Genomic DNA, 26806 nt, shown 5'->3' with positions numbered 1-26806 from the left:
AAAATGGAAACTGTAGGAAACATGCAAGACAGGCAAAGACTTGAGGAAGCATTCCAGACTGAAGGAGACTGATGAGAAATGACAATTAAATACAGTCTGGAGAGACCCTAAGAATAGAGGAAGAGAGAGAGAAGGGGGAAGGAGCATGCAGGAAGGGAGGGAGGAGGGAGAGAAAGGGAGGGAAGGAGGGAGAGGGAGAACAATTTCTCATTATCTGGACAGTTAGCAAAATTTTAATGGAGTCTGTAGATGGTTGTGTTGCATCAATGCTGATTTCCTGCTTTGGAGGCCTGCAGGGTGGTTATGTGGGAAAGTGTCCTTACTTTGGGGTGGTACACACTGGAATGTTTAGGGGTGATGGGGAATTACATCATACATGTATATATTATAGATAAATAGACAGGAAGAGCAAATGCAGTAAAATGGTAATCGAGAGTCTAGATGACAGAGATGTGAAAATTCTTTGTATTGTTCTTGCAACTTTTTTATAGGTTCAAAAGTATTTATAATTTCAGCAAAGAAAGCAGGAGGTAGGAGGGACTAGCGGTAGAGAAGAGGCTGTGGGAGGAGGGACGAGCGTGGTGGGGGACTCTGGGCTCTGGCTGTGGTGGGAGGGGATAGGGTTCCTGCATGCCTACAGACTCAGAGCCAGAAAGGAGCTGAGCACACAGACCCTCCTGTTTCTAAAGGACCCATGAGGTACGAGTTTTCCTGGAAGTCTGAGGTTATTCCAAGATGGAAGCCCCAGAGAGCCACCGCACCGGACTGCCGGTGTGGGCACCAGCGGATGGGAAGCCTCTCCCAGAAGCCAGGGCCCTCCCCCTGCTGCCTCTGTCTCACCCAGCTATCCGAGGGCTCCCCAGAGACTGCTTGGTGGGAAAGGCCTGCTAAAAATATAGGATCCTGGAATCCAATCAACCAGAAGCCAGGACAAGTTGAAGCAATTACCATAATCCTGGTGGAAAATCACCCCAATCTCCTTTGTCAACCCATCCTTGTCCTGGGACCGGGGAGGTAGAAGAGGAGCAGAAATCGAGAGATGGCACACACTCAGAAGCGGGTGGTGCAAAGGGAAAGGAACAAGACTGGCCCTGAGCACTCGGCCCTCCTTGGCTTTATTCCAACCCAGATTTAGCTCTCCTACCCAGGTAGGTAAGATCCAGTGTACGAGGTATTCACAGGAGGGAAAACACTTGAATGGTTTTTATTATCTTAAAAAAAAATTGGGAAGAAAAAAAAAGAAACCCACACTAGTCAGAGCCCTGGGAGGAGATGAGTCAACCTGGATCACCTTCTCTCTACTCCGGGGACACAAGGTGCACAATCCTCCCCGCCCCCGCACCGAGCAGCGCCCTGGCTCCTGGCAGATCCGATCTGCTGCAGGGGCTGAAGGCCCCCTGGGAGCCTAGAGCAGGAAGCGTGAGCTCAAGTTAATGAGAGACAGGGACTCTGAAATTCAGCTCAGCAGCTAAGAATATCTCCTGTGGACTAGAAAGTTTCTATGTCCGAGACCTTGGCATTCCTTTGAAAAGATAAAAAGAGCCAGACCTTCAGAAGAAGGGCAGTGGGGGGGGGGGGGGTCAGAGGACAGAGCACTGGAGAAGGAGGTGAGGCCTCTGAGCTGTCTTGCTGATGTGTCCCCTCACCTCTCGGGCCTCACTCTCTGTATTTTCAAAATGATAGAATTGCCCTGATCCCCTGGCTTCCCCTTAATTCCACAAGTCCACAGTAAAACAATGCAACAGCTCTCAGAAAACAGTTAAGATATGCATGTAGAGATGCACAGAAGAAGGTATGACAAGATTCACACCTCATTGTTCACAGTGATTTTGGGGAGTGGGGGCATATGGGGAAACTTACAGAAGACTTCACATATTTTTGTATAGTGTAAATTTTTATTTTTTACATTTTTTTAAAAGATTTTATTTATTTGAGAGAGAGAGAGAGAAGGAGCAGAGGGAGAGGGAGAAGCAGACTCCTCCTTGAGCAGGGAGCCCGATGCGGGGTTCGATCCCAGGACCCTGGGATCACGACCTGAGCTGAAGGCAGATGCTTAACTGACTAAGCCACCCAGGCTCCCCTAGTGTAAGCTTTTAAATAACTACCATGAAGTCATTTTGTTGCTAAATTAAAAATCACAAAACAGTTAAAATCAAGGACACAATTGTCAAAAACAACAAAAACATCTATAGCAAAAAATTCATAACAAATGAGAATAATTCCAGGCAAATTCACATGCATAGTCTATTCCAATGAGAAAGAACTGGAATTGTGAATTGAGTTTAGCATTCCTATAATAACCAGGGAGGCAAATCTTCCTTCAAGGCCCAGATCAAATGGCATTTTTCTCTGGGACTTTTCCTCTCCCTTTCTCTTTGCCACACTGCGCCGTTTCCAGCCTCCCCAAAGTGAATTGCTCTCTCAACCGTGTCCCCAAGGCGCTCGGGGATAATCTATCAAGGCCCTCATCTCGTGAAATTGCTTTTATCTGCTCTTGTGTCTGTGTCTCTCAAAGTAGGACTTTCTGCGGTTCCTATGTGTTCCTCACCTTCGGATCGTAGGTCTTAGCATGGGGCCTGGCCCATTGCACACGCTCCATAAGGGTTTGTGGAATCAAATGCACCTTTGTGCAACCTGACACACTGCACAGTTACCTGGTTTTCTCAGTCTGGCCAGACTAAGAATATCACATCTGCTCTTCATATTGTAAATCCATAGCAGTCAAAGCCTAAATTGGAGCGTGGAAGGTGTACTCTCCTTAAAATATGTTCCCGATCATTCTTCACTATGCCATTCACCCTTTTCCTGGTCCCTAGGATCCCAGAGACATCCCTGCTCATGTCACTGAACTGGTGAGTCAACTCCTCCTTAACCAAGAAGGAATGAAAACTGAAAATGAAAGCAGCTCAGGGAGGGCCTCCCAGGGGAGTAAGAGGCCCTGCTGCACGGCTCAGCCCCAAGGCTGACTTGCGGGACACAGAGACCTGGGCTAGGAGCTGGGAGCCCCTGGCCCTTGTTCTGGAAGACTCTTGTCCTCTTTGCCTCTCACAAGGGTGAAATGAGGTCACACTGGGGAACGGCTGGGGAAAGCAGAGACACTGCAGAGCTGGGATCTGTGATTGTTAAAACACCGTGGGTCACTCTGACTCATGACAAGTCATCAACTTACTTTAAAACTACAAATTAGTCATGACAATCACCCAGACGAACATCAAATAGCTTATTTCTGCTGAGACGCAAAAGCAATTTACCTATTTAAATTAATTCAGGGGATGGGGGTTTTCAGTCCCATCTTTCCCCTTTTGCCTTTTCTCGGAGGAACTACAACTTCTGAAGAATCCATAGTACCCGGCCCAGGGGAATCTGGTTGCTTCTCTTGTTCGACTGCACAGGGCGGAACGCCACTGTCCCACGTGGGGGCTGCAATCGTACATTCTTTCCCTTCCTTCATTGCTATTCCAGAGCTGCACCATGGCAGCAAGTCTTAAGAGGCTCGATATTCCCATACTATCCTTTGGCAAGGCTTTCTGTGTGAGTTGGGAGTGGTTCCAGGCAGATTCAGGGGACTGAGTGCCACCTCTGTCTGTCAACAGTTCCTACGAAAACGATGACAGAGAAAAGTAACAGCCTCCAAATCCACACTGATCTAGAGGTAACCTCCTTGGCCTGATCGACCACCACCCTCACCTTGTTGTTGTTTTTGTTTTTTCATATATTATGTATTTATTTATTGGAGAGAGAGAGCATAAGTAGGGGGAGTAGTAGGCAGAGGGAGAAGCTGACTCCCCACTGAACGGGGAGCCCGATGCTGGACTCGATCCCAGGACCCTGGGATCATGACCTGAGCCAATGGCAGACACTTAACCGACTGAGCCACCCAGGCATCCCGCATCCTCACCTTCTTTCACTTCATTTATCCCAACATCACCGATCTCCCTGCTGCCCGTGCCCTCCACCGCTCCTGCATTTGCCTGGCTCTTCCTTCCCACAGCAACTCCACGTTCCCATTTCTCTACCTGCCAAATTCCTACTCTTCCTTCAAAGCCTCTCTGACTCCTTGGCATTTTAGCCACTCCCCAGACCAGCAGCAATGTGAGAGCTGCAACTCGGACTTACTCCCCTCCGAGTAGCAGCACATGGCCTACCGGAGCAGCTCAACAAACATTTGTTCAGTGATTGCATCACTGAATGGAAACATCCTGTGCCCGTTCTGGCTGGCACATGTGACACTCCGTTTGTAACCTCCTATTTACAAGTTGGACTTGCTTGGCTGGCCTCTGAGTTCTTCAAGAGAAGGGGATGCATGAAGTTAGTCTCTAGCAAGGAGCTTGGGTCGTTCCTTGGAAGTGCTTGATACATGTTGCGGAATAAATGAAGTTGCAGAGAAAACTTAAGATGGTCTTCTTACCACCAGCTCACTGAATCCAAACTCATAAAGCCCTGAAGATATTCCAAGTAACCTCTAGACTCAGCTTTCTGAGTTATAGAGTGAGAGTAGAATGTCATGACCTCCTCCTGGCTCTAAGGCTCTTTAATTTAGAAAGGTAGCAATCATCACAATCGCCAGCGCCCAACAAATCCTGATCAAAAGACTTGGCATGCGGCCACTGCGGAAAAAATTCCTCTGGAGCAGAAACTATTGGTACAGGTGCTCCATTTATTCGAAATGCCTAAAACCCTTTACCTTCAAGATAAACCAGTACCCAGCAGTGATGGGGTTCATGTGGAAGGTACATGTGAAAATTCAGAGAACATCAATGGAACACGCATGATTTCACATGCTTTTGTTGGTTGTGTGTTAGCACTGGAAACCACTTAACGTTTTTGTGATCATTCAGATGGTCGAGCTTCTGAGACTTCAGCAAATATGACCACATACTTGACTGTTGGGGCTGGTGCCAGCAACAGAACCACCAGCAGGCGAGAGAGTCATTGCCCCTAAGAATGATTATTTCACAATGCTCTTAAAAGTGACAGCACTCAGGGGCACCTGCGTGGCTCAGTCGGCTAAGCGTCTGACCCTTGATTTCAGCTCAGGTCATGATCTCAGGCTCTGTGCTGGGCATGGAGCCTGCTTAAGATTCTCTCTCTGTTCTCTCTCTCAAAAAAATTTAATTTAATTTAATTTATGTTTTTTTTAAAGTGACAGCACTCAGATTGGCTAAGTGTCAAATACATAGCTGGAATAATCGGTGGGTACAATAGGCCTAGCCTCTGATTGAACTTGTAGAGCACATACTATATGCCGTGCAGAATCCTGGTAAGGAGCACCAAATAAAACAGAGTCCTCTCTCCTCGAGGGCCTACATTTTAGTGGACGAGACAAGGACAGATGAAGAGACACGTAGAGGCATAGCAAGTCTCATGGCACTCAGTACTGTGGAGATAAATAAGACAGGTCAAGGGGACAGAGGATGCCTCGGATGCTCCAGGAAACCTCTCTCCTAACTCTCTGCCTTATGCCAGTACTGTAGACATCAAGGCTTCTCTTTAGGGCGTGAAATTTTCTCCTGGGGTCACAAGTAACTTTCCTTCCTATCAGGAAGGCCAACTTAGCCAGTGTTTGTTAGATTTATAAGAAGAATGGGGTGCCTGGGTGGCTCAGTGGGTTAAGTGTCTGACTCTTGATTTCGTCTGTGGGTTAAGTGTCTGACTCTTGATCTCAGGGTTGTGGGATCAAGCCCCACATGGGGCTCCGTGCTCAGTACAGAGTCTGCTTCTCCATCTCTGCCCCTTCCCCTGCTCTCTAATAAATAAAATATTTTTAAAAATTAAAAAAAAGAATAGAAGAGAAAACTAAAACAGTGAGGGTTTTTGCCTATGGGATTACAGCTCATGATTCCCAGTGGAGCATCTGTGTTCACCCGACAGTTCTAGGAATTCAGGAGAACAGAGACTCTGACTTACTCTCCTCTACTTTTCTTTTTATTTGGCCAGCTGGTAAATCTGTAAAGTCAATTGGATCATCCCAGAAAATATGTTTTTTTACTGCTGCGGCCTCCATAATAAAATATTTTGATTTGATGTAAGTAATAATTCTGGAAATTGGACATATGAAGCTGATATTGGTATGAGACACAGCCCCGGGCTGAGCAGGTAGACCCTGATTCCTACATGCCCCTGTGTGGTGTGTGCTGAGACCGCAAACCAGGGCGACGACACTCCAAAAGGCTAGGGAGGCCCGTCCTCGGATGTCACCACCTCTGCTGTCTCCCCGTTATTCCAAGCCACCGTCCGGATCGACCTGGTCCATCGCCTCAGCCTCCTAACCAGCCTCCTTGCTTCAGTCTCTGTGTCTCAAGTCGACCCTCCACCCAGCAGCCAGGGCTGGTGATCATTTAAAAACCTAAATCAGGTTGAGCATCTCTCGTGTAATACCTTTCAATGGCTTCTCATCATCCTCGGAGTAAAACCCGAGTCCTCACCATGGCCTGCGGGCCTTTCACCATTTGGCCTCGGCAATTTCACCTACCTCCTTGCCTAGCACTTTTCCCTTTGATCATTCCACTGCAGCTACACTGTCCTTCTTGCTGTTCCCCAAACACCAAGCTTACTCTTGACCCCAGGGCCTTTGCACCTGTTTTCTCCTCTTCCAGGATTGCTCTTCCCCAGAAACCATGTGGTTCTCCCTTACTTCTTTTGAGTCTCTCAACAGTCATCTCCTAGAGAGGTCTTGCTTCCCTAACCCATCTGCAACAGGCACCTTTACTTTTCTCCTCCATGCTGCCTCTCATTAGCTGACCTTATACATTTGCTCATTTTCTTGGTTATGGACGGTCTTTTCTACCAGCATATACATGCCACAAGAGCACAGGCTTTGTCTATTTGGTCTATCTTGTTTAGTGCCTAGAATAGTAGCTGGTACAAAGTAGGTGTTTAATAAATACACGTGCACTAACCCCCACAAAAACACTGGTGGGACTATGTTCAACATGTCTCTCACCCCTGTTTTCACCAGCCAACGCCAGCATCTGACTTCCTCGAATGCTGAGTGACTTCCAAATAGCTATCTTTGGGTTGGATCTCTTATCTGCATGACAGGCTTAAATATCCAATTGCTTACTATATATCTTCACTTAGATTCCTGAAAGACTCTTTAGCAGGATCTCTGCACAGCCTGATCGTGTGTCCTCCCTCTTCCACACACTGAGTCCACCCCGGTGCTCCTAGTCTCAGTGAGCAGTGCCACCCTCCATGCCCCTGCACAAGGCAGACACCTGAGGGTCATTCTCCAAGTCTCCTTCCCTGCTTTTCCCCATGCCATTCACCACCCAGGCCTGTTCACCTCGCTCCATCTCCGCAGCCATGACCCTTATCCCAGCTACCGCCATTTCTCTCCCGCACTGGTATGACTGTCTGTAACTGGCCTCCCCATTTCTACCCCTGGGCCCTTCCATCTGTCTTCCACACAGTGGCCACTGCGCTCCTTCAAAGCACACCTCTGATCATGTCACTCCTGAGCTTGAGTCTGTGGCCCGCTTCCCTCTGCTCTTGAGATAAAGATCAGAGGCCTTACCATGGATTCTGCAAGCAAGGTGGATATTCCAGGACACGAAGAAACAGCTGTACCCGTTGCTAAAAGCTGAACTGCCTCCATTCCTCCAAGATACCTGGAATACCTCCAAGAGCCGCAGCCTCGAGCTCTTATGTGCCCTCCATCCCTGCTGCTCTGGCCACTCTTCTCCTTCCCCCGGATTCTTCCCCCCAATCAGCAACTGCAGTGTGGCACAGCAGGTGAACACACCCCCAGACACACAAACACAATGCGTGCACACGTACATGCACACACACTGCTCTGGCCCTGGGACACGCTATCCCAGCCGACTGTGGTGACAATCACCCCTGCTTAGAGGGCCCAGCAAAATCCCAAATTCACCTCTGCAGCCTCATCCAGAGCCCCTTGCCTCTGCACTGCAGCCACTCTGGCCTTCCTTAAACTTTCCGTGCTTTTTGCTGCCTCAGGGACTTTGCACAGGCTGTTCCCTATGATTTGATATTTTTTCAAGATTTATTTATTTATTTGAGAGAGAGAGAGTGTGCGTGTGTACACAAGAACAGGGGGAGCGGCAGAGGGAGAGAATCTTCGAGCAGATTCCCAGCTGAGCGCTGAGCTCACAGAGCTCAATCTCATGACTTGAGATCATGACCTGACCCCAAATCAAGAGTCAGATGCCTAACTGACTGAGCCACCCAGGCGCCCCTATGATGGGAATGTTCTTCCCTTCCTTCGCATCATTAACTTCTCCTTATCCCTTACTTTAACTATCTTTTCCTCATGGTAGCCTTCTCTGCCTTCAGTTTTAGGTCAAGTCTCATATATGCTCAAAAAATCCTACACCTTTCCTTCACAGTTCCAAACACACTTCGGTTTGCCTACTATTTATGTGCTCATTTGATGAATAGCTCTCACTACCAATAGACTACAGTTCAGAGAAGATGAGGACTGGGACTTTTCTTCCTACTATCAAATCCCTAAGGCCTAGCATTCCATCCACATGTGGAGATATATGGGAAGACACTGGCTACGTGGGTCTAAAGCCTGCCTATGGCTTGGCTAAATGAAAGCATCAGGCATTCATATAAAGATACTGGTGCATGCATGTGTATGTGTGTGTCCTTATGTGTGAATTTGTTCTTTTCTATAAATATAATAATGATGATGATCAAAATTAGTAGACATAATCCATGCATTAAGGAGACTGCCCTGAATCTTCAGATGTCTCTTACCTAAGCCGAGAGAGTTCCTCTTTTCACACTACTTAGCGTAATTACTTCCCATCATGGCAAGCAGCCCTTATTCTTTCCACAAAACATACTATTTGAAAGAGTGTTACTTATATAAGGATTAGCATTTGCTGTATTCCTGCTATCACAGTCCACCAGCTCAAAAGATTCAAGCCAAAGCACCTCCTCAGGCCATGGCCCCAGGACAGGAGCCTGTTTTCAGCACCTCAAAACAATGAAGGCATGTTCTGAGGAGAAGCAAGCTCTAGTCCCCGCGTGACGCCAGCCCTGTGCACGCTATAAAGCACCAACACTGTCCCCATGGCTGCACTAATGTGTTTAAAGAGGGCGTCCGAGGGGCGCCTGGGTGGCTCAGTTGGTTAAGCGACTGCCTTCAGCTCAAGTCATGATCCTAGAGTCCTGGGATCGAGTCCCGCATCGGGCTCCCTGCTCGGCAGGGAGTCTGCTTCTCCCTCTGACCCTCCTCCCTCTCATGCTCTCTGTCTCTCATTCTCTCGCAAATAAATAAAATCTTAAAAAAAAAAAAAAAAAAATTTTAAAGAGGGCGTCAGAACCATGAGAGACTATGGACTCTGAGAAACCAACTGAGGGTTCTAGAGGGGAGGGGGGTGGGGGGATGGGTTAGCCTGGTGATGGGTATTAAAGAGGGCACGTTCTGCATGGAGCACTGGGTGTTATACGCAAACAATGAATCACGGAACACTACATCAGAAACTAATGATGTAATGTATGGTGATTAACATAACATAATAAAAAAAATAAAATAAAGAGGGCATCAGTTCAGCTACTGTTGTCCCTCCTGCCCTGCCCATTCTTCACTGCGGAGCCCAAGGCCAGCCGCCCTGGGGGCCGGCATGAGCCTGGCAGCACAGGCTCTTCCCAGAGGCCTCTGTCTTCAGCTCCTGCCATGAGCAGGAGACCCGCGCGGCCCAAGATCTGGGGAGCCAGGGAAGGGGCCCTGGGCATAAGCCAGCCCCGAGGGGCTTTGCAGCACCCGAATCCTTCCCTTTCCTCCTCCCTGACATTCATGCCAGTGCTTGCAGCCGTGTCCTCTCAGAAAGGAGGCCGGGCTTAGCCAGGACCGCAGACACCCTTCTGGGACTGGAGCATCCCTTCGGTGCTCGCAGGGCTCAGCACTACCTGTCCCTGGCACCGAGCCCACCGGAAATAGTGTCATAAAGTGCAAAAATGCTGCTCGCCAAGCCCAAGATGAACCCCGGAGGTGCCCTGAGGAGAGACGGCAGGGGGACGAGCCAGTGACACCCGGGGCCTCACCAACAGGAGACCAATCAGGACAAAACCATTTCCCCGGTGTCATCAAAATCTTCTAATTTCACACCGAAAATAAGCCCTGGCTCAAGGCTTATGAGCATCCAGTTGTCCCCATTTCTGCCAAATGGATTCCTCTGAGAGCTGGCATCTTAACCCTTGGAAGGCCTCTGAAGGCTCGCTGCTCCTCGGGCGGAACTACACTGCGGAGAAGCCCTCCTCTGCATTTCTGCTGCGGAAGCCTCAGAACTTTCCAGGTGGGCAGAGAGAGCCATCCCCTCGCCTGTGGGGGGCTGGGACAACACAACTACAGCTGTTGGCAGGGTGCAGTGTTGAAACAGGGAGCCCCTCTCCTGAGCCACTCCGATCCCAGGACTTGCTCTCTACCCCATACTTTGCTCCCACATCCTCTTCCCTTGAAAGAAATGGGTTCACGGGTTCAATCTGTTTTCCAGAGGCCACGCCTGGGCTCTGTGTGTTTGCTGAGTCGCCGCAGATGTCCTCACACTTGGGTGGAGGGGTGGGAGAAAGGGAGGGGGGCTTGCTGCCTCTACCCCGTCCACAGACTCGAGGCCAGGGCACATGCTTGTCCCCCCTCTGAAGTTCACTGCCATGGGCTTCATACCACACCTACTTTTATTTCCTACCACACACCATCTGCTTCAACCTCTCTCATCTTTGAGCTATGAATTTACACCACAGAGGACCAACTGAATCCAAATGGGGTCTTGCCCTGAGAGAAAGAGCAAGTGGCATGTTGCATTTTAAGCAGGGTGGCGGGGACAGGGAGGCGATGGGTGGTGAGAAGGCAGGGGTCCAGAGGCATATCGCCCCCCGGGAATTGGCCCCCGCTGGCTTGTAAAAGCAGTCTTGTGTGCTACAACAAGGAGGAACCTTGAAGACACTACACTAAAGGAAAAGGACAAATCCTGTGTGATTCCACTTAGAGGAGGGGCCTAGAGCAGTTGGATTCATGGAGACAGAAGGTAGAGTTGTGGTGGTCAGGGGTGGGGCGGGGGGCGGCAGGAATGGGGAGTCACCGCGTAACAGATGCAGAGTTTCAGCTCTGCAAGATGAACAGCATTCTGGAGATGGATGGTGGTCATAGTTATTCCACAACATGAATGTACTTTATCCCACTGAACTGGACACTTAACAACAGTTTAAGATGGTAAATTCCATGTCATGTGTATTTCACCACAATTAAAAATAATTTAATGGTTAAAATGGTATAAAAAAAAAGTTATGATTGGTAAATGTATTCTAAATTAGAAACTGATTTAGCACATGTATCCCAACGATTTAACTGGCTGGCCAAACCAAACAAACCAAACCAAGGTCATCCATCCACGAGCCCAAGCTACACCCCTGTTCTCTTCCTAGACGATGATTTCCTCCTGTTCAGTCAATTCCTAGATCTTTGGCCCCAAACCTGACTCTTTGCCCTCTGATCTGACCTGAACACACGAAATTTCCTTACTACCCCCCACCTGACACCAAACCCACCGCTTAGCACCGGGAACCTCCAGAGAAGCGGTTCGAGCCACGGTGGCTCTCAGCCTGAGCCAGACTCGCTTTCATCAACATCTGACAGAGCAAGGGAGGCATCATCACGATTTCCTTCTCAGCACAGCGAGAACCCACAAAGGCTGCTAGTGGACAAAGGAGATTTAATGTCACCACTGACACAACATCCTTCAAAGGCCCTTCCTCCTGCCCCCTTTCAAAGGCCACATATTCTAAGACCACAGCGGGAACCAAGGCAACTTCTGAGGGAAGAGGCAGCAGGGGAGGGAGCCTGGGCCCGGCCCACACGGTTCAGACATCAGTCCTTCTCTGTGGGGCCCCGGACTGCGTCTGGGATGTGAACACCGAGGTTAGGGCCTTCAGCAGGCAGAAGCCCTTGGGGAGTTTTGAGGCCACCGGGAAAAGGTTAATAGAGGCGGATTAAAGCTGTCAGGAAAAGGCACCAGGCAAGAACCTCTCTTCAGAGACCATATGCCTGTCCCCACCCCACGTACCTGGTTACAGGTGTTAATGTCCACGCCATTCCGCAGGTGATCCAAAGCTTTGTCCAAGTTACCTGATCTTGCTGCCCTCAGAAAGCTGGTAGCAGCATCGGCCTGTGAGGAGAAACGGCAAGCTGTGAGCGTGCTCTGTGGTAACGACTTCAAGATCCCATTCAAGTTCAGGGCTGCCAAAAAGGGCTAAAGTCACAGCGGCAGCCACTGCAGCCTCCTGTAAGGCACCCCGGTGCCCCCTCCCCCCCCACCGTGGCACCGTGGCGCCCAGGCATGGGACGGGCCTAGAGTCCCGTCTAGATGGCTCTCAGGTCTGTACTGTGAGGCGCCTTCTTCTTGGTATCTTTATAAGCAAACTGCCTTGGCTAGGGCCTAGGATGCCCACTGGGCTAGGGCCCAGTCTTTGAGAGGGACCCCGTTCCAACTGCAAACGCTCAGCACTGCCTGGCATCCTACCGCTTCGATGTTTCCAAGGGCTCCCCATTCTTACAGAGGACCCTATAGCACATAGCCCCTGACCCCAGGGGGTCACGGATGCAGGCGTCAGAGGAACCTAACAGGTGCATCTGGGCCCTGTTTTGTGGTTTGGTTTTTTAAGTACACAGCACATAGCACTGACTTACTATGCACTAAGATTATCAGCACTTCACATTTACTATCTGTTCACATACCCACAGAGATAGGCATTGAATACTCATTTTTGAAAACCCCAAGAAGTAAGTAGTATTGTGGTCCCCCTCTTACAGATGAGGAGCCAAGGCGCAGAGAGCTGAGGTGACTTGGGCAGAGTCACACAGCGGGCAAGAAGCGTCGCCTGGACTCAAACGCACGCAGCCCGCCTCCGAAATCCGTGAACTTGCCCTCCTTGCTCTGCTGCCAAGTTAACGTGAGGTTTCGCCGGCAGGTGCCCCTCACCAGCTCTCGTGAATGAGAGTAAAGCAGTTCCTTTCCAGAGCCCTTGCTCTGTCACTCACACCATGGCCATCAAGACTCCGCCACCAAATAATATAGGCCATTACAATTATTATAGCAGCACAAGGGCTGAGCCCTGTGCTCGGCCCGGGGTGCGCACCCAGGTGGGCGAGGGTCATCAAGTGACACGCCATGCATGAAGTGCTCCAGAAGACCCACCCATACCTCGTGGTTCCCTCTCCTTTCAAGGGTACTCTGTCTCCTGCCTTCACGCTCCCTCCTCAGAGAACATGCCATAGTGGGTGGAATGGTGGCCCCCACAGATCCGTCTGTGCCCGAATCCCTGGAATCTGACAATGTCACCTTATTTGGAAAAAAGAGCCTTTGCAGATGTAATTAAGTTATGGGTCTTGAGATGAGACCCATCTAGATTACCTAGGTGGGTCCTAAATCCACTGACAAGTATCCTTAAACCCTGATCCTCTTCCCAGAGCAGGGCTACATGCCTTTGCCCATCAAACAGTCAATCCATGGCAGCAAAGACTTTCCAGCCTCATAGACACTACCTTCACCTGTCCCTCCCTCTTGCCACCTCCAGCCTCCAGTACTGCACTAGAAGAGCTGCTTCCTTCCTCTGCCTTCCAGCCAACCCCACTCCACCCCTGCCTCGCTGATCTTCTGAAAATCCAGATTTCCTGCCAACCTTGCTCTCATATTCCACACCCCACATGCCCCCACCCCCACCCCTGCCCCGTTATATAAGCTCAAACCTAAGACTTCGTCCACTTGTTCACAACATACACACACTTGGGGGGCGCCTGGAGGGGGTGCCTGGGGGGCACAGTTGGCTTTGTGTCCCACTCTTGGTTCCAGCTCAGGTTGTGATCTCAGGGTCCTGGTATAGAGCCCCGGTTGGGCTCTGCGCTCAGTGTGCAGTCTGCTTAAGACTCTCTCTCCCAGTCCCTCTGCCCCTCCCCCTGCTCTCAAATAAATAAACAAATCTTTAAAAACAAAAAACAAAAACACCATACATACACTTGGCTCTCCCTGCCCCCAACAGAGTTGTCAGAAGAGCCCCTTCCTCCTTCCTTCTCTGTCCTCCCATGGCATTCCCAGGCTGTCTGCCTCCAGGCCCACACCAGATTATTCATGGGACCCTGAAGCCCTCTGACGCTCGCATTTGCTAATTCCAATCCAGGCCCACTCAGCTCCTATCTCCTCTATGATGTGGTCTTTGGATACTCAATATTTACCATTTTTAAATCTAGAAACAGGAGCTTGATTTTTTATTTAAAAAATGTATTTTAAATACATCTTTGTCTCCCCAGCCAAACTGTTTCCTTCTTGGGGCAGGGACCAAATCTTTCACCTCTTTGGAAATCCTTCAAAGCTTGAAATGGCTGCTAGGCCATGATCCCCCTTGGCTGAAAACACAAGGCCCCTAATGTCCCCTTAAGTTTCTCCGCTAGGCATCTATGGTGGGGGAAATACCTCAGAAATGAGGATCGCTCTGTTGGTTCTCCATGAGCTAGATACCCAGAGAAATCAGACTCAAAGCTTAGTTCCTCAGAGAAATGTCTGTTTGTACCTGCTGAATCAGAAAGTCTGTCTGCATTTAACTATTGGGAAAATACTATATTATTTCCCCAGGAATGAGAGTGTTTGAGAAACCTATCTCCCACCTATCCCACCTACCCAAACTACCTTCTGTAGCACAGTAACAGGACTCAGGACAAAAAGCTGAGCATGGCGGGTAAAAACAGTGCAGCGTGACACGGCTTGACTCTTCAGGGTACTGCATCCAGGAAGTGAGGCAGAATATTTATGATAGACAGACGAGCAAATAGAGGGTAAGGAAAGCCCAATCGAGATTAGGCTGCAGAGGGTGAAATAGTTGGTGTGGTTTGTGTGCTATAAGAATGAAATTACAACAGTAATACCAGGCATTGGGCAGGTGTCTTACCAACATGGTATCTGTCCATCCTTATCGCAACCGGTGAGGTAGGTACAATTATCATCCCCATTTTAGAGGTGATGAAGCTGAGGTTTGGAGAGGTTAATAACTTGTCCAGGTTCTGCAGTTAAGTTAGGTAAAACTCAGGGATTCAGCCCAAGACTCCCTGATGAAAGCCCTTCCACTGCCCTTGACCCCGAGATGCATCCCCCACAATTTCAAACCAGGGACAGCCCTGACAGATTGTGGGGGCTGGGAGGAGCCACATGCCTTTGCCAGTCAAACAGTTAATTCATGGCAGGGAAAGGGTCCCAGGCTGGTCCCAGCTCTAACCCTGAGGGCTGTGTTAAGCCCAAGACAGACCTCAAGAATGGGACCATCTCATCCCAGTCCTTCCTTTTGGGGATAATAAAACCAGCGGTAAGAATAAAGTGACTGGCTAAAGTCACCTATGGAGTTAGAGGTGAAGTTCAATTGCTAAGGCCTTTTCATTTTCTGTTTGGTCTTCTCTGGCATAGAGTAGTCAGGACATTAGCAGGATCCTTAGGGTATCTTACAGGTGAATTATAGATAATGGTGTCACTCCCACTGTGTATCACTCAGTTTAATTGTACAATATATTTGCTGAGGTCCTATTTCAAGTCCAGGATTCTGCTAGGGCAAAAAGAAATAGAATAAAAATTCAGAATATAGGTCCCTGCCCTCATGATTTGAAAAACAAAGTGACGGAGTTATAAAGGGGTCATTCGTGCATGCATTGATTCATTCCACTAGCATTCAGTGAGCACCTCCTAGGTGCCAGGGAATATTTAAGCTCTGGAGCAAATGCCCCTGGTAGGAATATGAGACCCATTCTCACCATCTTGTTCTTCCAAGCCTATGCTGCCCATCTATCTAATTCAATTACCTCCAAGTCAATGACCTGTCCTAGGTGCAATTTCCTGGTGCATCCCGGAATGGTCTGTGTAATCCAATAGGGCAGAAAGAAAGTCAAATGAATCCAACACGTTCCATTTAGAATGATTACCCGAGTAGACACTAACCAGAAAAACAATAATGGCAATAGTGACAAAATGCTAACCAGACTATCTCTGGGCTCTGATAAATTGGAGCAGAATTCGTGGCCCTCCCCGAGTCCCACCTGTCCCTGGGATGTGGGGCAGCCTCAGAGAGGCCTCTCTGTTCGAGGAAACTAGATAGAGGGCCTGAAGGAGGCTGTTCACTGTGTTCCAGAAAACCAGTCCACAAGGGCCCTGAACCCTGCATCACATGGAGGAGCTACCCGCCCCTCTGAGCACCCACCAAGGCTGCCTGCTTGTGTCTTTGCCCCTTCTTCATCTTGAGCTTCATTTTAATTTAATTTTACCTGTGAGAAAATTGCTCGCGCCTGCATTGAGGGCAAGAAGGTGTATATACGTTTTGTTGCGTCCTCGACCCACATCCCTGCTGGTTAATCCATGTGATATCCCTGAACTTCCTTTCATAACAAAATAAGTTTGCCTTTTTTTTTTTTTTTAACATTTTATTTATTTATTTGAGAGAGATCATGAGTAGGGGTGTAGGGGCAGAGGGAGAAGCAGGCTCCCCGCAGAGCAGGGAGCCCGAGGCAGGGCTCAATCCCAGGACCCTGGGATCATGACCTGAGTTGAAGGCAGATGCTCAAGTGACTGAGCCACCCAGGCACCCCAAGTTTGCCTTTCTAAATCCCTTACTATGTTTTAGACACTTTACATAAATTAACTCATTTGCTCCTCCCAATAATCCCGTGAGGCAGGTGCACTTATTGTCTCTTCTGCAGAGATGAGGTGAATGAGACACAGAGAAGTTAAGCAACTTATCCAAAGTCACACAGCGAATACGTGGCTTGGCCAGGATTTGAATCCAAGTAGCCTAACTCCAGGGTCTTTCTCTTCACCCCTGTGCTACACTGCCCCATGGGCCAATCACTTTTAGTGCTCATAATGTTCCTCTCAAGTTCAGCTCCGGCGGGAGGAAGCCTTCCACCCGTGCTCAGAGGCCGTGCCCACTTTGGCCCTTACTTCGCGGGGAAGTAATGGAGGGGAAAGGAAGACCCTCGAGCTCTCATCAGGACTGCTTGGAAAAGGGAGGTGAACCCTTGGTTACCTGAGACACCCAGACTATTATTACACTTGCACTTCCTGAGTGGGGTGATACGAATATAGCAATAGAGAAGTAGCCCAGGGGGCTCCAGTGTCCTGGGAGGGAGAGGCCGGAAGCACACTATGAAATGTCAGCGTGCCTGGAACCCATGAGCACAGAAGGCTTCACAAACCCCAGAGGCCAGGCACAGCGGAGTTTCAGGCCGTGTAAGAGAATCCCAGGACCTCTTTGCACCATCTCTGGGGCTTGAGCCGGTCCAAGTTCGCCTAGGACAAATCATGAATTACTTTCTCAAAGTCTTTTAGTACAAAATTCATGTCTAAAAAGGTGAATGGAAACAGCTATTATCAGTAAACAGTGATAAGATAATATCTCTTTCCCTAGGGGTCTTGTTTGAGCAAAATGCAGGGTTTTTTTTTGTTTTTTTTGTTTTTTTTTTTTAAATTTTATTTTATTTTATTTTTTTTTTAAGATTTTATTTATTTATTTGAGAGAGAGAATGAGACAGAGAGAGAGCATGAGATGGGGGAGGGTCAGAGGGAGAAGCAGACTCCCTGCCGAGCAGGGAGCCCGATGCGGGACTCGATCCCGGGACTGCAGGATCATGACCTGAGCCGAAGGCAGTCGCTTAACCAACTGAGCCACCCAGGCGCCCCAAAATGCAGTTTCTTTAACAAGGCCACTGTCAGGACTCCCAGGAAGAGATTCTAGATCTTTCTAGGGGGTGCTGCGGCACATCCAGCTGCCTAAGGCAGACCTCGGTTCTAGACGCGGAGCCGCCTGCTGTGCTTGGGAGTGGCCCTCCACAGCATACTCAGCACCTCGCTCTTCCTAGGAGCCCCCGTCAGGCCTCGCAGCAAGAACAGCCAGCGCTAGCCAGCATGCCCACCTGTGTGGCCCCTGCCTTTATCCCACAGACTACAGAGAAACCAAAGTGAACCCTGGGCCACAGCGTGTGTTTTCATTAAGTTTTTCATTTTTCTTTCCAGAAAGTTGTGCTGGGAAAGCTTCCCAAACTGTCTCCAGGAGCCCCAGTCAGACTACCATTGGCAAAGGTAGAAGGAACATATTAAAGGTGTCATTAAGGTGTCATAAAAGGTGCAAGCAGGAGTCCCGAGTTCCCTTCTAATCTCCAAACACAACTGCCAGGCCTTGGGAAAAACCCTGCCCAAGCCTGGGCACTTCCTGCGTCTGGCCTTAGAGGCTGGGTGATGCAGTGATGTGTGAGGAGTCCACCCTGATGCTGGGAAGACCTGGGATGATCCCGCTCTGCCACTTGATGCTCTGCCTCCTACAAGTTCCCAAACCTCAATTTCCCCATTGCCCAAACAGGGATGATACAAGGCTGGCCGGGGGTGCGTGAAGATGACAGGGTACGGGGAAAGCACCTGCTCCCCAGCACACAACAGGTCTGCCTTTCTCTCATCCCCATTCATTTCCCGCTAGCTCCAGGACCTCCGGGCACTAGTGTTTCTAAGGTTGAGGGGTCAGATGTGCGGCGGGCAAGGCGGCCCCCTCTCCGGGCAAGGCCAAGGCCAGGGCAGTGGCATCTCCGCGGGTGCGGGTGGGTCCCCAGCAGCAAACCCGCTCGGCGGGACTGTCCTCCGCGGCGAGAGGACGTGGCCTCGGCGAGGGCCCCCGCGCGCCCCGGTCTCCTCCCCCGCGCGCCCCGGTCTCCTCCCCCGCGCTCCGGCATGCGGCCGCCTCACCCGGGCCGGCCACAGGTCGGGCCGCCTCCCGCCACCGGCCCCTTCGCGGCGGCAGCCTCCAGGCCAAAGGAATTTTCCTCTGGATCCTGCTAGAAGCCTCGGCGCCCGGCCGGCGTGAGGCAGCAGAAGGGCCGCCCGGCGCGCGTCCCCGCACCCGCCCGGAAAGTTGGCGCCGGGCGAGCCCGGCGGGACCAGGGGCGCTGCGGCCCGGACCCCGCACGGCGGCGGCCCAACGCGCGCCGAGCTCCCCGCCCGAGCGGCCGCGAGCAGGCCGTCCACTCACTCACCGCAGGGTCTGGACCGGACCTGCCCTGTCTCGCTGCCATCGTCCGGCGCCCGCGCTGAAATCCGAGCCCGGCTCCCTGCTCCCCCTCCCCCGTTATCTGCTCGGCGGCGCGGGGAGCGCCAGCAAGTTACGCGGCATCTGGCTAAAAATACAGGGTCCCTCCGCTCGGCTCGGGCTCGGGCTCGGGCTCGGGCTCAGGCTTCAGCTCTGGCTCCGGCGCGGGCTCCGGCGCTCGGACCCTGAGCTCGCCCGCCCGCCCGCCCTCCAGCCAGCTAGCCAGCCGCTAATGGGATCTCTTCATTTTCTCTCCATTATTATGTCAGATGGGAAAGTTAATGCGAAGCGATCTCCGGAGAGAAGGCACCTGCTGCCAAGCCCAGCCGAGGGGGTGCGTGGAGGGTGCGGGTGGGGGTGCAGCCCGAGCTGCAGGTGCCAGCAGGCCGGGCGAGGAGCAAGCGTCCTGCCGCTGCAGAAGGGAGGCACACACGTCCAATGGAGGTGAGGAGCTCCAAGCTGCATGGCGCTCCCGCCCTGCCCCTGCCACACTGACTGCCCTAGTGAACGGCCCCGGAGCCTGCAAAGACGGCCAGGGTGAGTTCAGCAAAGTCTATTTATGCCCCATAACCAATTTGCATGCTTTGAGCTCTTACACCGTGTCCTGAGATACCAGCTAATCAGCCTAATCCAGATTCTGCCAGAGAGCTGCGATGCGAACTGAAGCTGAGAGGCAGGACACAGAGCTGTTACTACCATCTCCCTCATCCCTCAAGTCTGACGGGGTTAATGAAACATCACCCGAGGAGGCTGGAGTAACCTCCCAGTTTTCTGTTCCGGGACCATCCTCACCTTTTCCTGAGGTCATTTCAGGGGCAGAGGTCAAAAGCATGTTGGGGGGGGGTGGCCAAGCCTTGAGGTGATGCCAGATTGTTAAGAACAGGTGATGACAAGTGATCAGCAAAAGCAATGCCAGGTAACTAGGCCCCTGGCAAAACTGCTTGTTCAGACCATGGATGTTTTATATCATGAGCCCGGCTTCACCTTCTCTTCAAATAGCAGCCTAGACACAATCCCAAATTCTCTTTTTCCACCCCTCCTGCTCTGACACATAGGTATGGTAGAGCTGTGTGTGTTGGTGAGGTGAGGAATTAATGCACTGAGCACCTGTTAGGTGATGGACATACTGCCTTACCTCAATTAACCCTCACAGCCATCCCATAAGGTAGACGATGCTATTATGGTTGTATAGACCAAGAAACTGAGCCCAGAGAGGTAAAGGGTCAGGACCACGGTCACCACTAGTAAATGGAGGGTCCAGCGGATCCAAAGCCCTTCCATTAACAGCACTGGCAAGATTCCTAACAAAAGTGTACTCAGGGCCAGGAATAGATAATGTGGAGCATGCTCCTAAAGATTAGAAAAAACTCTGGGTGTTTTCCAAAGTGAAGTGCTCTTCAAAGCCATTCAACAATTAAGGCAAAGTCCCAAATAAGTGAGATAAATAAAGATCAAGAGAAGAGGTCAGTATGTTGTCAAAAAAGAGTGATCTGAAGTATATAATGCAACTAACTCCTCCCCATGGGGGTAAAAAACCTGGTCTTTGAAGACTGCAGCATCAGGACGTTCCGGGTCCGAGACTTTCAACATCATCAGATGATGAACTTCAGGCCAGGCCACCTCTGCAAGGGGGCTGGAAAGCACCTGCCCTGCTTTATCAAAGGGCAAGGTGTCTGGGTATAGGAAGTCACCCCAACCCCCCCCCCCCGTGTAAATGTTGTTACAATACACATCCCTACAGGTCTTTTGCCCAGCACCTCTTAAAACTGCCTCTCAGATTTGCTAAAATCCTCTACAGAGAGAGCTTCAATTAATAAATTATGGTTACTGGAACAGCCCTGACCATAGCCCAGTGGAATATCTCCAGGGATTCTAAAGCACCGTTCCAACATTAATATTTAGAGAGAGAGAAAACACCCTACTCAAATGGAAGATGAATAATATGCACAATACTTTCAGAAACACTGATAGAATTGACTCACACAATAGAAGATCGACTATTTTTTTAACCGCTATATTGAAGTTTAACTGACATACCATAAACAGCATATTTAAAATATACAGTTTGGTAAGTTTTGGTTTATGCACACCCCCCATAAAACCATCACTACAGTCCAGATAATGAACCTCCAAAATCATCTCCAAAAGTTTCCTCCTGCATCATAATCCCTCCCTCCTGCTGATCTACATGGCCGCCAATACTTGGGATGGTCAGTCTTAATTTAGACGTTCTAATAGATGTGTAGTAGTATTTCACTGTGGCTTTCATTTGCTTTCTCTAATAACTAATGGTGTTAAACATCTTTTCAGGGGATTACTCACCATCCACATATCTTCTTTGATGATATATCTGTTCAAATCTTTTGCCAGTTTTTAAATCGGGTTGTTTGTTTTCTTATTATTGAATTTTAAGAGTTCTTTATATACAGAATATCTGTTTTAAAGGTGAGATAAACTAAGACCTTGCAAGTAAAGTGATTCAAAGTTAAATATTAAAACATTCCCAGTCTAATTTCGGTACCCAGATCTTATAACTCTTAAGCCCAGTGTCCTTTGTACCATACAATGCTATGGGTTATACACAATCACAAAGAAAAAGGACGACATAGTTATAGTGGACCAGAAGCTGACTACAATCAGAGGAGAGTACTCTCACAGAATACTGTGAGAGTAATGGGAAAGATGCTGAGGTATAATCAGAGGACCTGAGTATTCAAGACTGCCAAGAATTCTTGACGTTAGCCATGATGACCTCATTAGGGTTGAGGCTTTGCGATTTAAATATGCGAAGAGGCAAGGCCCAAGAGAAGAAAAGAAACAATTTCATACATGTTGCTCAGTAAGACCCGAGGTTATAGGAGCTAAAGAAGAGAAGGCTAAAGGATATGGTCCTTCAGATGTAAAGTCTTCTAGCACTAGAGCCTGGAACCCCAGGACGGGCCTAATTATATGGTGTCTTTCCCAGGTGTGGTAGCCTGGTCACCATGATGCTGTCATAAGCTTCTCCGAGGCAGAAGCAGCTTGGTTCAAACGTTCTGTATTCCCAGCCCCTCCCCCTCCCCTTCCCCACCTGCTCCCCTATGGACAGTGGTGCCCCATAAATGCTTGCTGACTGATGTTTGAAGAGGGCATACGCACCGCCATAAGGAAATAGGAAGTCATGGGATTACATTGATGTAGAGAAGATTTCCATTAGACATTTAGACAGAAAGAACTTTCCAGCTGTCGGGGATGTGACTTAATAGAACTCATTATTCAAAGGGCTGAATCTTTGCTGGGATCCTTCAGGAGAGCAGAGACAGATAGTTCACCATTCGATAAGGCGTACAGCCGTACAGGATAATCTACATGACTTACTGCGGTGTCTTTGGGCTCTAGGCATTCAGAAAGATAAGGGATTATTATTTTCCCCATGAACTGTCCCTCCTCCCCCCTCCATCACGACCACACCCTTAGACAACAAATAACCATCCTGCTCCTTGCCCATTTCCTTTCCTTTCCAAACCCGAGGGCTGTACTTTTTACTGCAGGAATTTAGTGTGTCCATGAGATCTGTCAGTGCATGTCACTGAAACCAAAGTAAAGCGACAGAAAGGAATTGATGGGCGAGAGAAAAAAACGGGGCTTCTCAGGAAGGACACAGGACCGGTTGTTCTATCCTGTAGGCTCACGGTGTCTACAGGTTTTTTCTAATCTTGCTAAATATTTTACCCACTGTCTCCGCAGGTCCCTCGGCAGACAAGCCTGATGAGGTGCTAGACCCAGCTGGGGAGCGCGTTCCTGGGTCCCTTGCTGCTCAGTCAGAAGAAGAAAACAAAGCTATTCACTGTGTGACACGGAAACCCGCGGGGGCACTGGGAGCTCAGGACAGTTTACGGGGCCCCTGCCACGGATTCCTCCATGAATCTAGCTCTTCCAGAAACTGGGAGAACACATCTTTTTGCTCAAAAGCCTGGAGCAAAGAATCTCAGGCGCGTGGGATTCTCAGATGACTGTGCTCCCCCAGAATATTCTGGGGGGACAGGAACAGGCAGCTTCAGGCGGCAGCCAGCCTGGACCCCAGCTGGCTCCTCTCTAAAGGAACGTGAGAGCTGACAAATTCAGTGCAGACCCAGGATTCCAGAGAAGGGCCTCCAGGCACCTCAGGCCCTGGGCAACAAGACTCTCCCCCTGCCGTTCACTGAGGGACACCCGTGCCCTCCTGCTCCTCTGGTTTAATCCTCTGCAGTCAACTCAGACATGGAACTAACTTAATGACAACAGCACTGTTTGAATTTCTGGGCAGCCTTAAAACACTCCAAGTCAGTAGGCCCACTCCACTGCGGTTGAGCTGTGTAACTTTTGATAAGGGAAATAACTTTTCTGAGTGTTGGTTTCTTCCTCAGTAAAATGAAAATAAGGTGACTCACTTCTCCAGGTATTATGAAAATCACGTAAAAATGCCCAGCACCACTATGGGGCACAAAGCAGGTACTCAGTAAAATGACAATTGACCCTCTTTTCCCCTCCTTCTCTCCCTTCCTTCTTCTCAACTAAAGCTTTTGTCAAAGGTGAACCCTCTCCACCCCCAGAGGTATGGGGTGTTGCTGATCTTGTTTCTGTTGTGGAAAATTAAGGTCTAGGGACAGCCTCCCCAAGGTCCAACATCCATGGCTGAGAACAGGACCCCCAAGAGCCCCCAGCACTCTGCTACAGCGACAAGACTCCCTTGGGCTTATCATGCACCATTTCAGTGTCCATTTCTCTGTGGTGAAGAAAAGTCTCCAGGCGTGTGTCCAGCTGGAGCCCCGCTCCCAAGCCCGCATCTGACATTCCCCTGGTGGCATCCCTGGCTCTGGCTGCCCCATGGCCTTCTGACAAATACAGCTTTGCCCTCAACCATTCTTCTATCTGGCCGGGCCCTCATCCACACAGGGAGTTGCCCCAGCTCCCGGAGCTTCTGGACACTGTGGATAAGGGTGGGTACCAGGAACTCCACCCTTTACTGAGAAAGACAGGCTCCTTTATCGCCAACCGAGCCAGCCATCAACCACCCCGGGGAGTTTGTAAACCATCAAGAGCATGGCTGCTGGGAAGATGTTATTCTTCATAGAGACATGGTTGCACCCTCCTGCACTAGCCCCCACTCCCCTTTCCAATAATTAATTAGGAAGGCACTTGGCAGAATATATGCTGTAGCTATTACGCCAAATGGACTAAGAAATCCACTCTGACTCCCTTCAGACCTTGTAATGCCTTCTTAAGCTTTTCAATAGTGAGAGAAGAAAGGAAAAGGAGAAAAGACGGTCTTGGTTGTTTTGCTATTTAATTTTGTGTGGTGAGCACTCAGTGGCCAACTGGGTAGCCCTGGGTGCCCTGCCTCACCGGAGGAAGGGATTGCGAGTATGGACTCTATTTAAGGAGGTGATCAGAGCCGGGTATCAGGTCCCATAGTGCTGGCACTGATCTCTATCATGTTCCTTTTAAGAGGGTTGGTAGTCACAGAGTCTATTTTTAAACCCATGAGAAAGGTGCTACATGGAATCCAGAGAGGAGCAACATTAAACCTGGGATCGCTACGGGGAAGACAGGGGACAGCACAGCTGAATCTAGGATTTTCTCTTCACAAACATCCAGGGGTTCCCCTTACTCGTGGGACCAGATAATGACTGTCCTTCCATAGGGATCTTTTTATTTGTAAGCCCACTTTTGGTGGAATTTGACCCTTCACAAGCCCTCAATTTGGAAAAGGGTTTTATATTCTGGGTCCATTTTTCAGTATTGAGATTTTTTTTTTTTTTTTTTTGGCATATCCCCACTCCTGGTATGAAAAATCAATGTGCTTTTGAATATATTTGTCATCTCCCTCTCTGATTTTCAATCATGTGCTCTGGACCTCCCTCCCCACCCAAAGCATGGCTGAGCTCACAGCCAAGAGTTAGCCAATGGGAGGGGCCAACAAAGGCTGACCTCTCCAGTGGTCTCTGTGCCCAGCACCCCAGAAATTCTGCCCCTGTGCTGGAGAAAAAGGAGGGGAGTGGACCCCAGTGGCAAGTCTGCAGGGGACAGGATTATTTTCCCAACAGTGAGAAGCAAAGAGGCACCCAAACGTCACTGTTTTGCATCCAATAACCAGATGAAGAGAGCAGAATGTTTTATGTACAATAACAAATTTCAACTTCAGTATCCATTTCTGGTTTTGGATAAGAAATATAACCGGAATTCCTAAAGAACTCAATGCCTTGAGAATAAGCAAAAGCTTTTGCCTGCTGAGCAGTTCTAGAACCACCCAGGACTACTCAGGCAGAGAACTAAGCATGAGATGAGGGATCTTCTGATACTCGTTCATCTTGGCATCTCCATACCCAGAACAGAAGCAGCATGACTACGTGTCTCTCGAGTTGAACAGGATTATGTTCCTCAAGTCAGCCAAATGGGAGCTTCAGCCAGGCGGGGTCAAAACAACATACGTGAGTGTTAGCATGATACAGACTACACACCAGAGGCTCAGGAAATGTTAGTTGAACTGGAATCCAAAGAAATTCATTCAATTCAGATTTTAAAATGAGTCACATCCATGAAAAAAAAAAATCAGATGTTCTGAGCTGGTTGGCCAAATGGTTCATTTCCCCACACGCTGTAATGGCCCCTGAGGGAAACAGCCTGGGAACCCCTGTCATTTCCGAGGTGGGGCAGAGCGCCGGGCTATGCGGCAGGGAAGGGTCGTGCACACCAGGGCTCACCTCCAGCTTTCCCCCCACCCCCCAGTCTCCGTTAGCACGAAATTGCCAGCCCAGCCCCGACAAAGCCAGCGTGCTTCCTCACTCCCCAGGCAATGAGGCGGATGGGTCCTTAATGGTTTATATCTGTCTGCTGTGGGTGGGAGGATGGTGACAGGTCACGGGGTGCATAAACAGACGTCTGAAGGCGTCCCCCCAATCAAGCGTGCTGGCCCGTGTCCCGTTGCCATGTTCCATTCTCACCACTGTGTGAGGCACTGGCTAGGTTCAGAACATACTGCCTGGCTGCCGACTGGGGGAGCCCAGACTCAGGGAGGAAATCACACACGTTCTGGAAAACACGTATGAGCCGCACTGCCAAAATGGCCCGATTTACTACACTCTGTCCAGTGCTCGCACACATTATGGAAACCTTCCTCTGCAGCCTGCTGCTACTGGGAGAAACTGCAAAATCAAACTCATTTCACACTTGGACATGCTAACATGCACAACTGTTTTTTTTCAAACTGCCAAATGGGCTTGACTCTTGGCAGTGAATCCCATGGCTCACTTTCCAAAGGATGTCCACGTATTCCTTCAGACGGCCCTACATGGCTGACCAGGAGATCTGCTCAGGCCTCTCCTTTATTTGAACAATTCTCCCTAAAGAGAGAGAGCCGGAATGGGTGGCCCATGGCCTGCCTGACCTGCTGAAAGAATTCCAGAGGGGCCTGTGCTCCCTGAAGTTCGTCTAGTCTCTGGAGCAAGGCTTCCCCAGCTTGGGGGAGGCGGTGTGGAGACACCCACTAGGAACTGGGGCCTCGGAAGATCATGCCCTGTGACCCCCTTCCCTGCCCTCTGGCCCATAATACTTCACTCTGGTGCCAATGAGGTACAGATACAAGAGCAGGAAGGGGAAAGATGCTGAAAATAATGTAGCTAAGATTTAAGAGCCAGGCGCTGTCCTAAGCATTTTAGAGGTCAACACATTTGATCCTTACAACCACCCTAGGAAGTAGCTGCCATTAGTATTCACA

General features: G+C 49.7%; 1 protein-coding gene across 14 annotated transcripts in view; it reads right to left on the bottom strand.

Annotated features, from left to right (window-relative positions):
- Window positions 1-26806, bottom strand: part of ANK1 (ankyrin 1) — a 207505-nt gene that overhangs the window by 81407 nt on the left and 99292 nt on the right. For 12 of the 14 annotated variants that reach the window (XM_036102295.2, XM_036102296.2, XM_078069580.1 and 9 more), the window contains one exon: window positions 12036-12137. In XM_036102295.2, the coding sequence (XP_035958188.1) occupies window positions 12036-12137 (102 nt within the window). Of the gene's footprint in view, window positions 1-12035; window positions 12138-19018; window positions 19171-26806 lie in introns of those variants that run through there. The other 2 variants (XM_036102288.2, XM_036102293.2) reach the window with 2 other exon arrangements.

The sequence above is a fragment of the Halichoerus grypus genome, chromosome 3 (genome assembly GCF_964656455.1).
Source record: "Halichoerus grypus chromosome 3, mHalGry1.hap1.1, whole genome shotgun sequence".
Taxonomy (NCBI): Eukaryota; Metazoa; Chordata; class Mammalia; order Carnivora; family Phocidae; genus Halichoerus; species Halichoerus grypus.
Note: the sequence above shows the minus strand (reverse complement) of the source record. Positions and strands in the feature narration are given on the sequence as shown.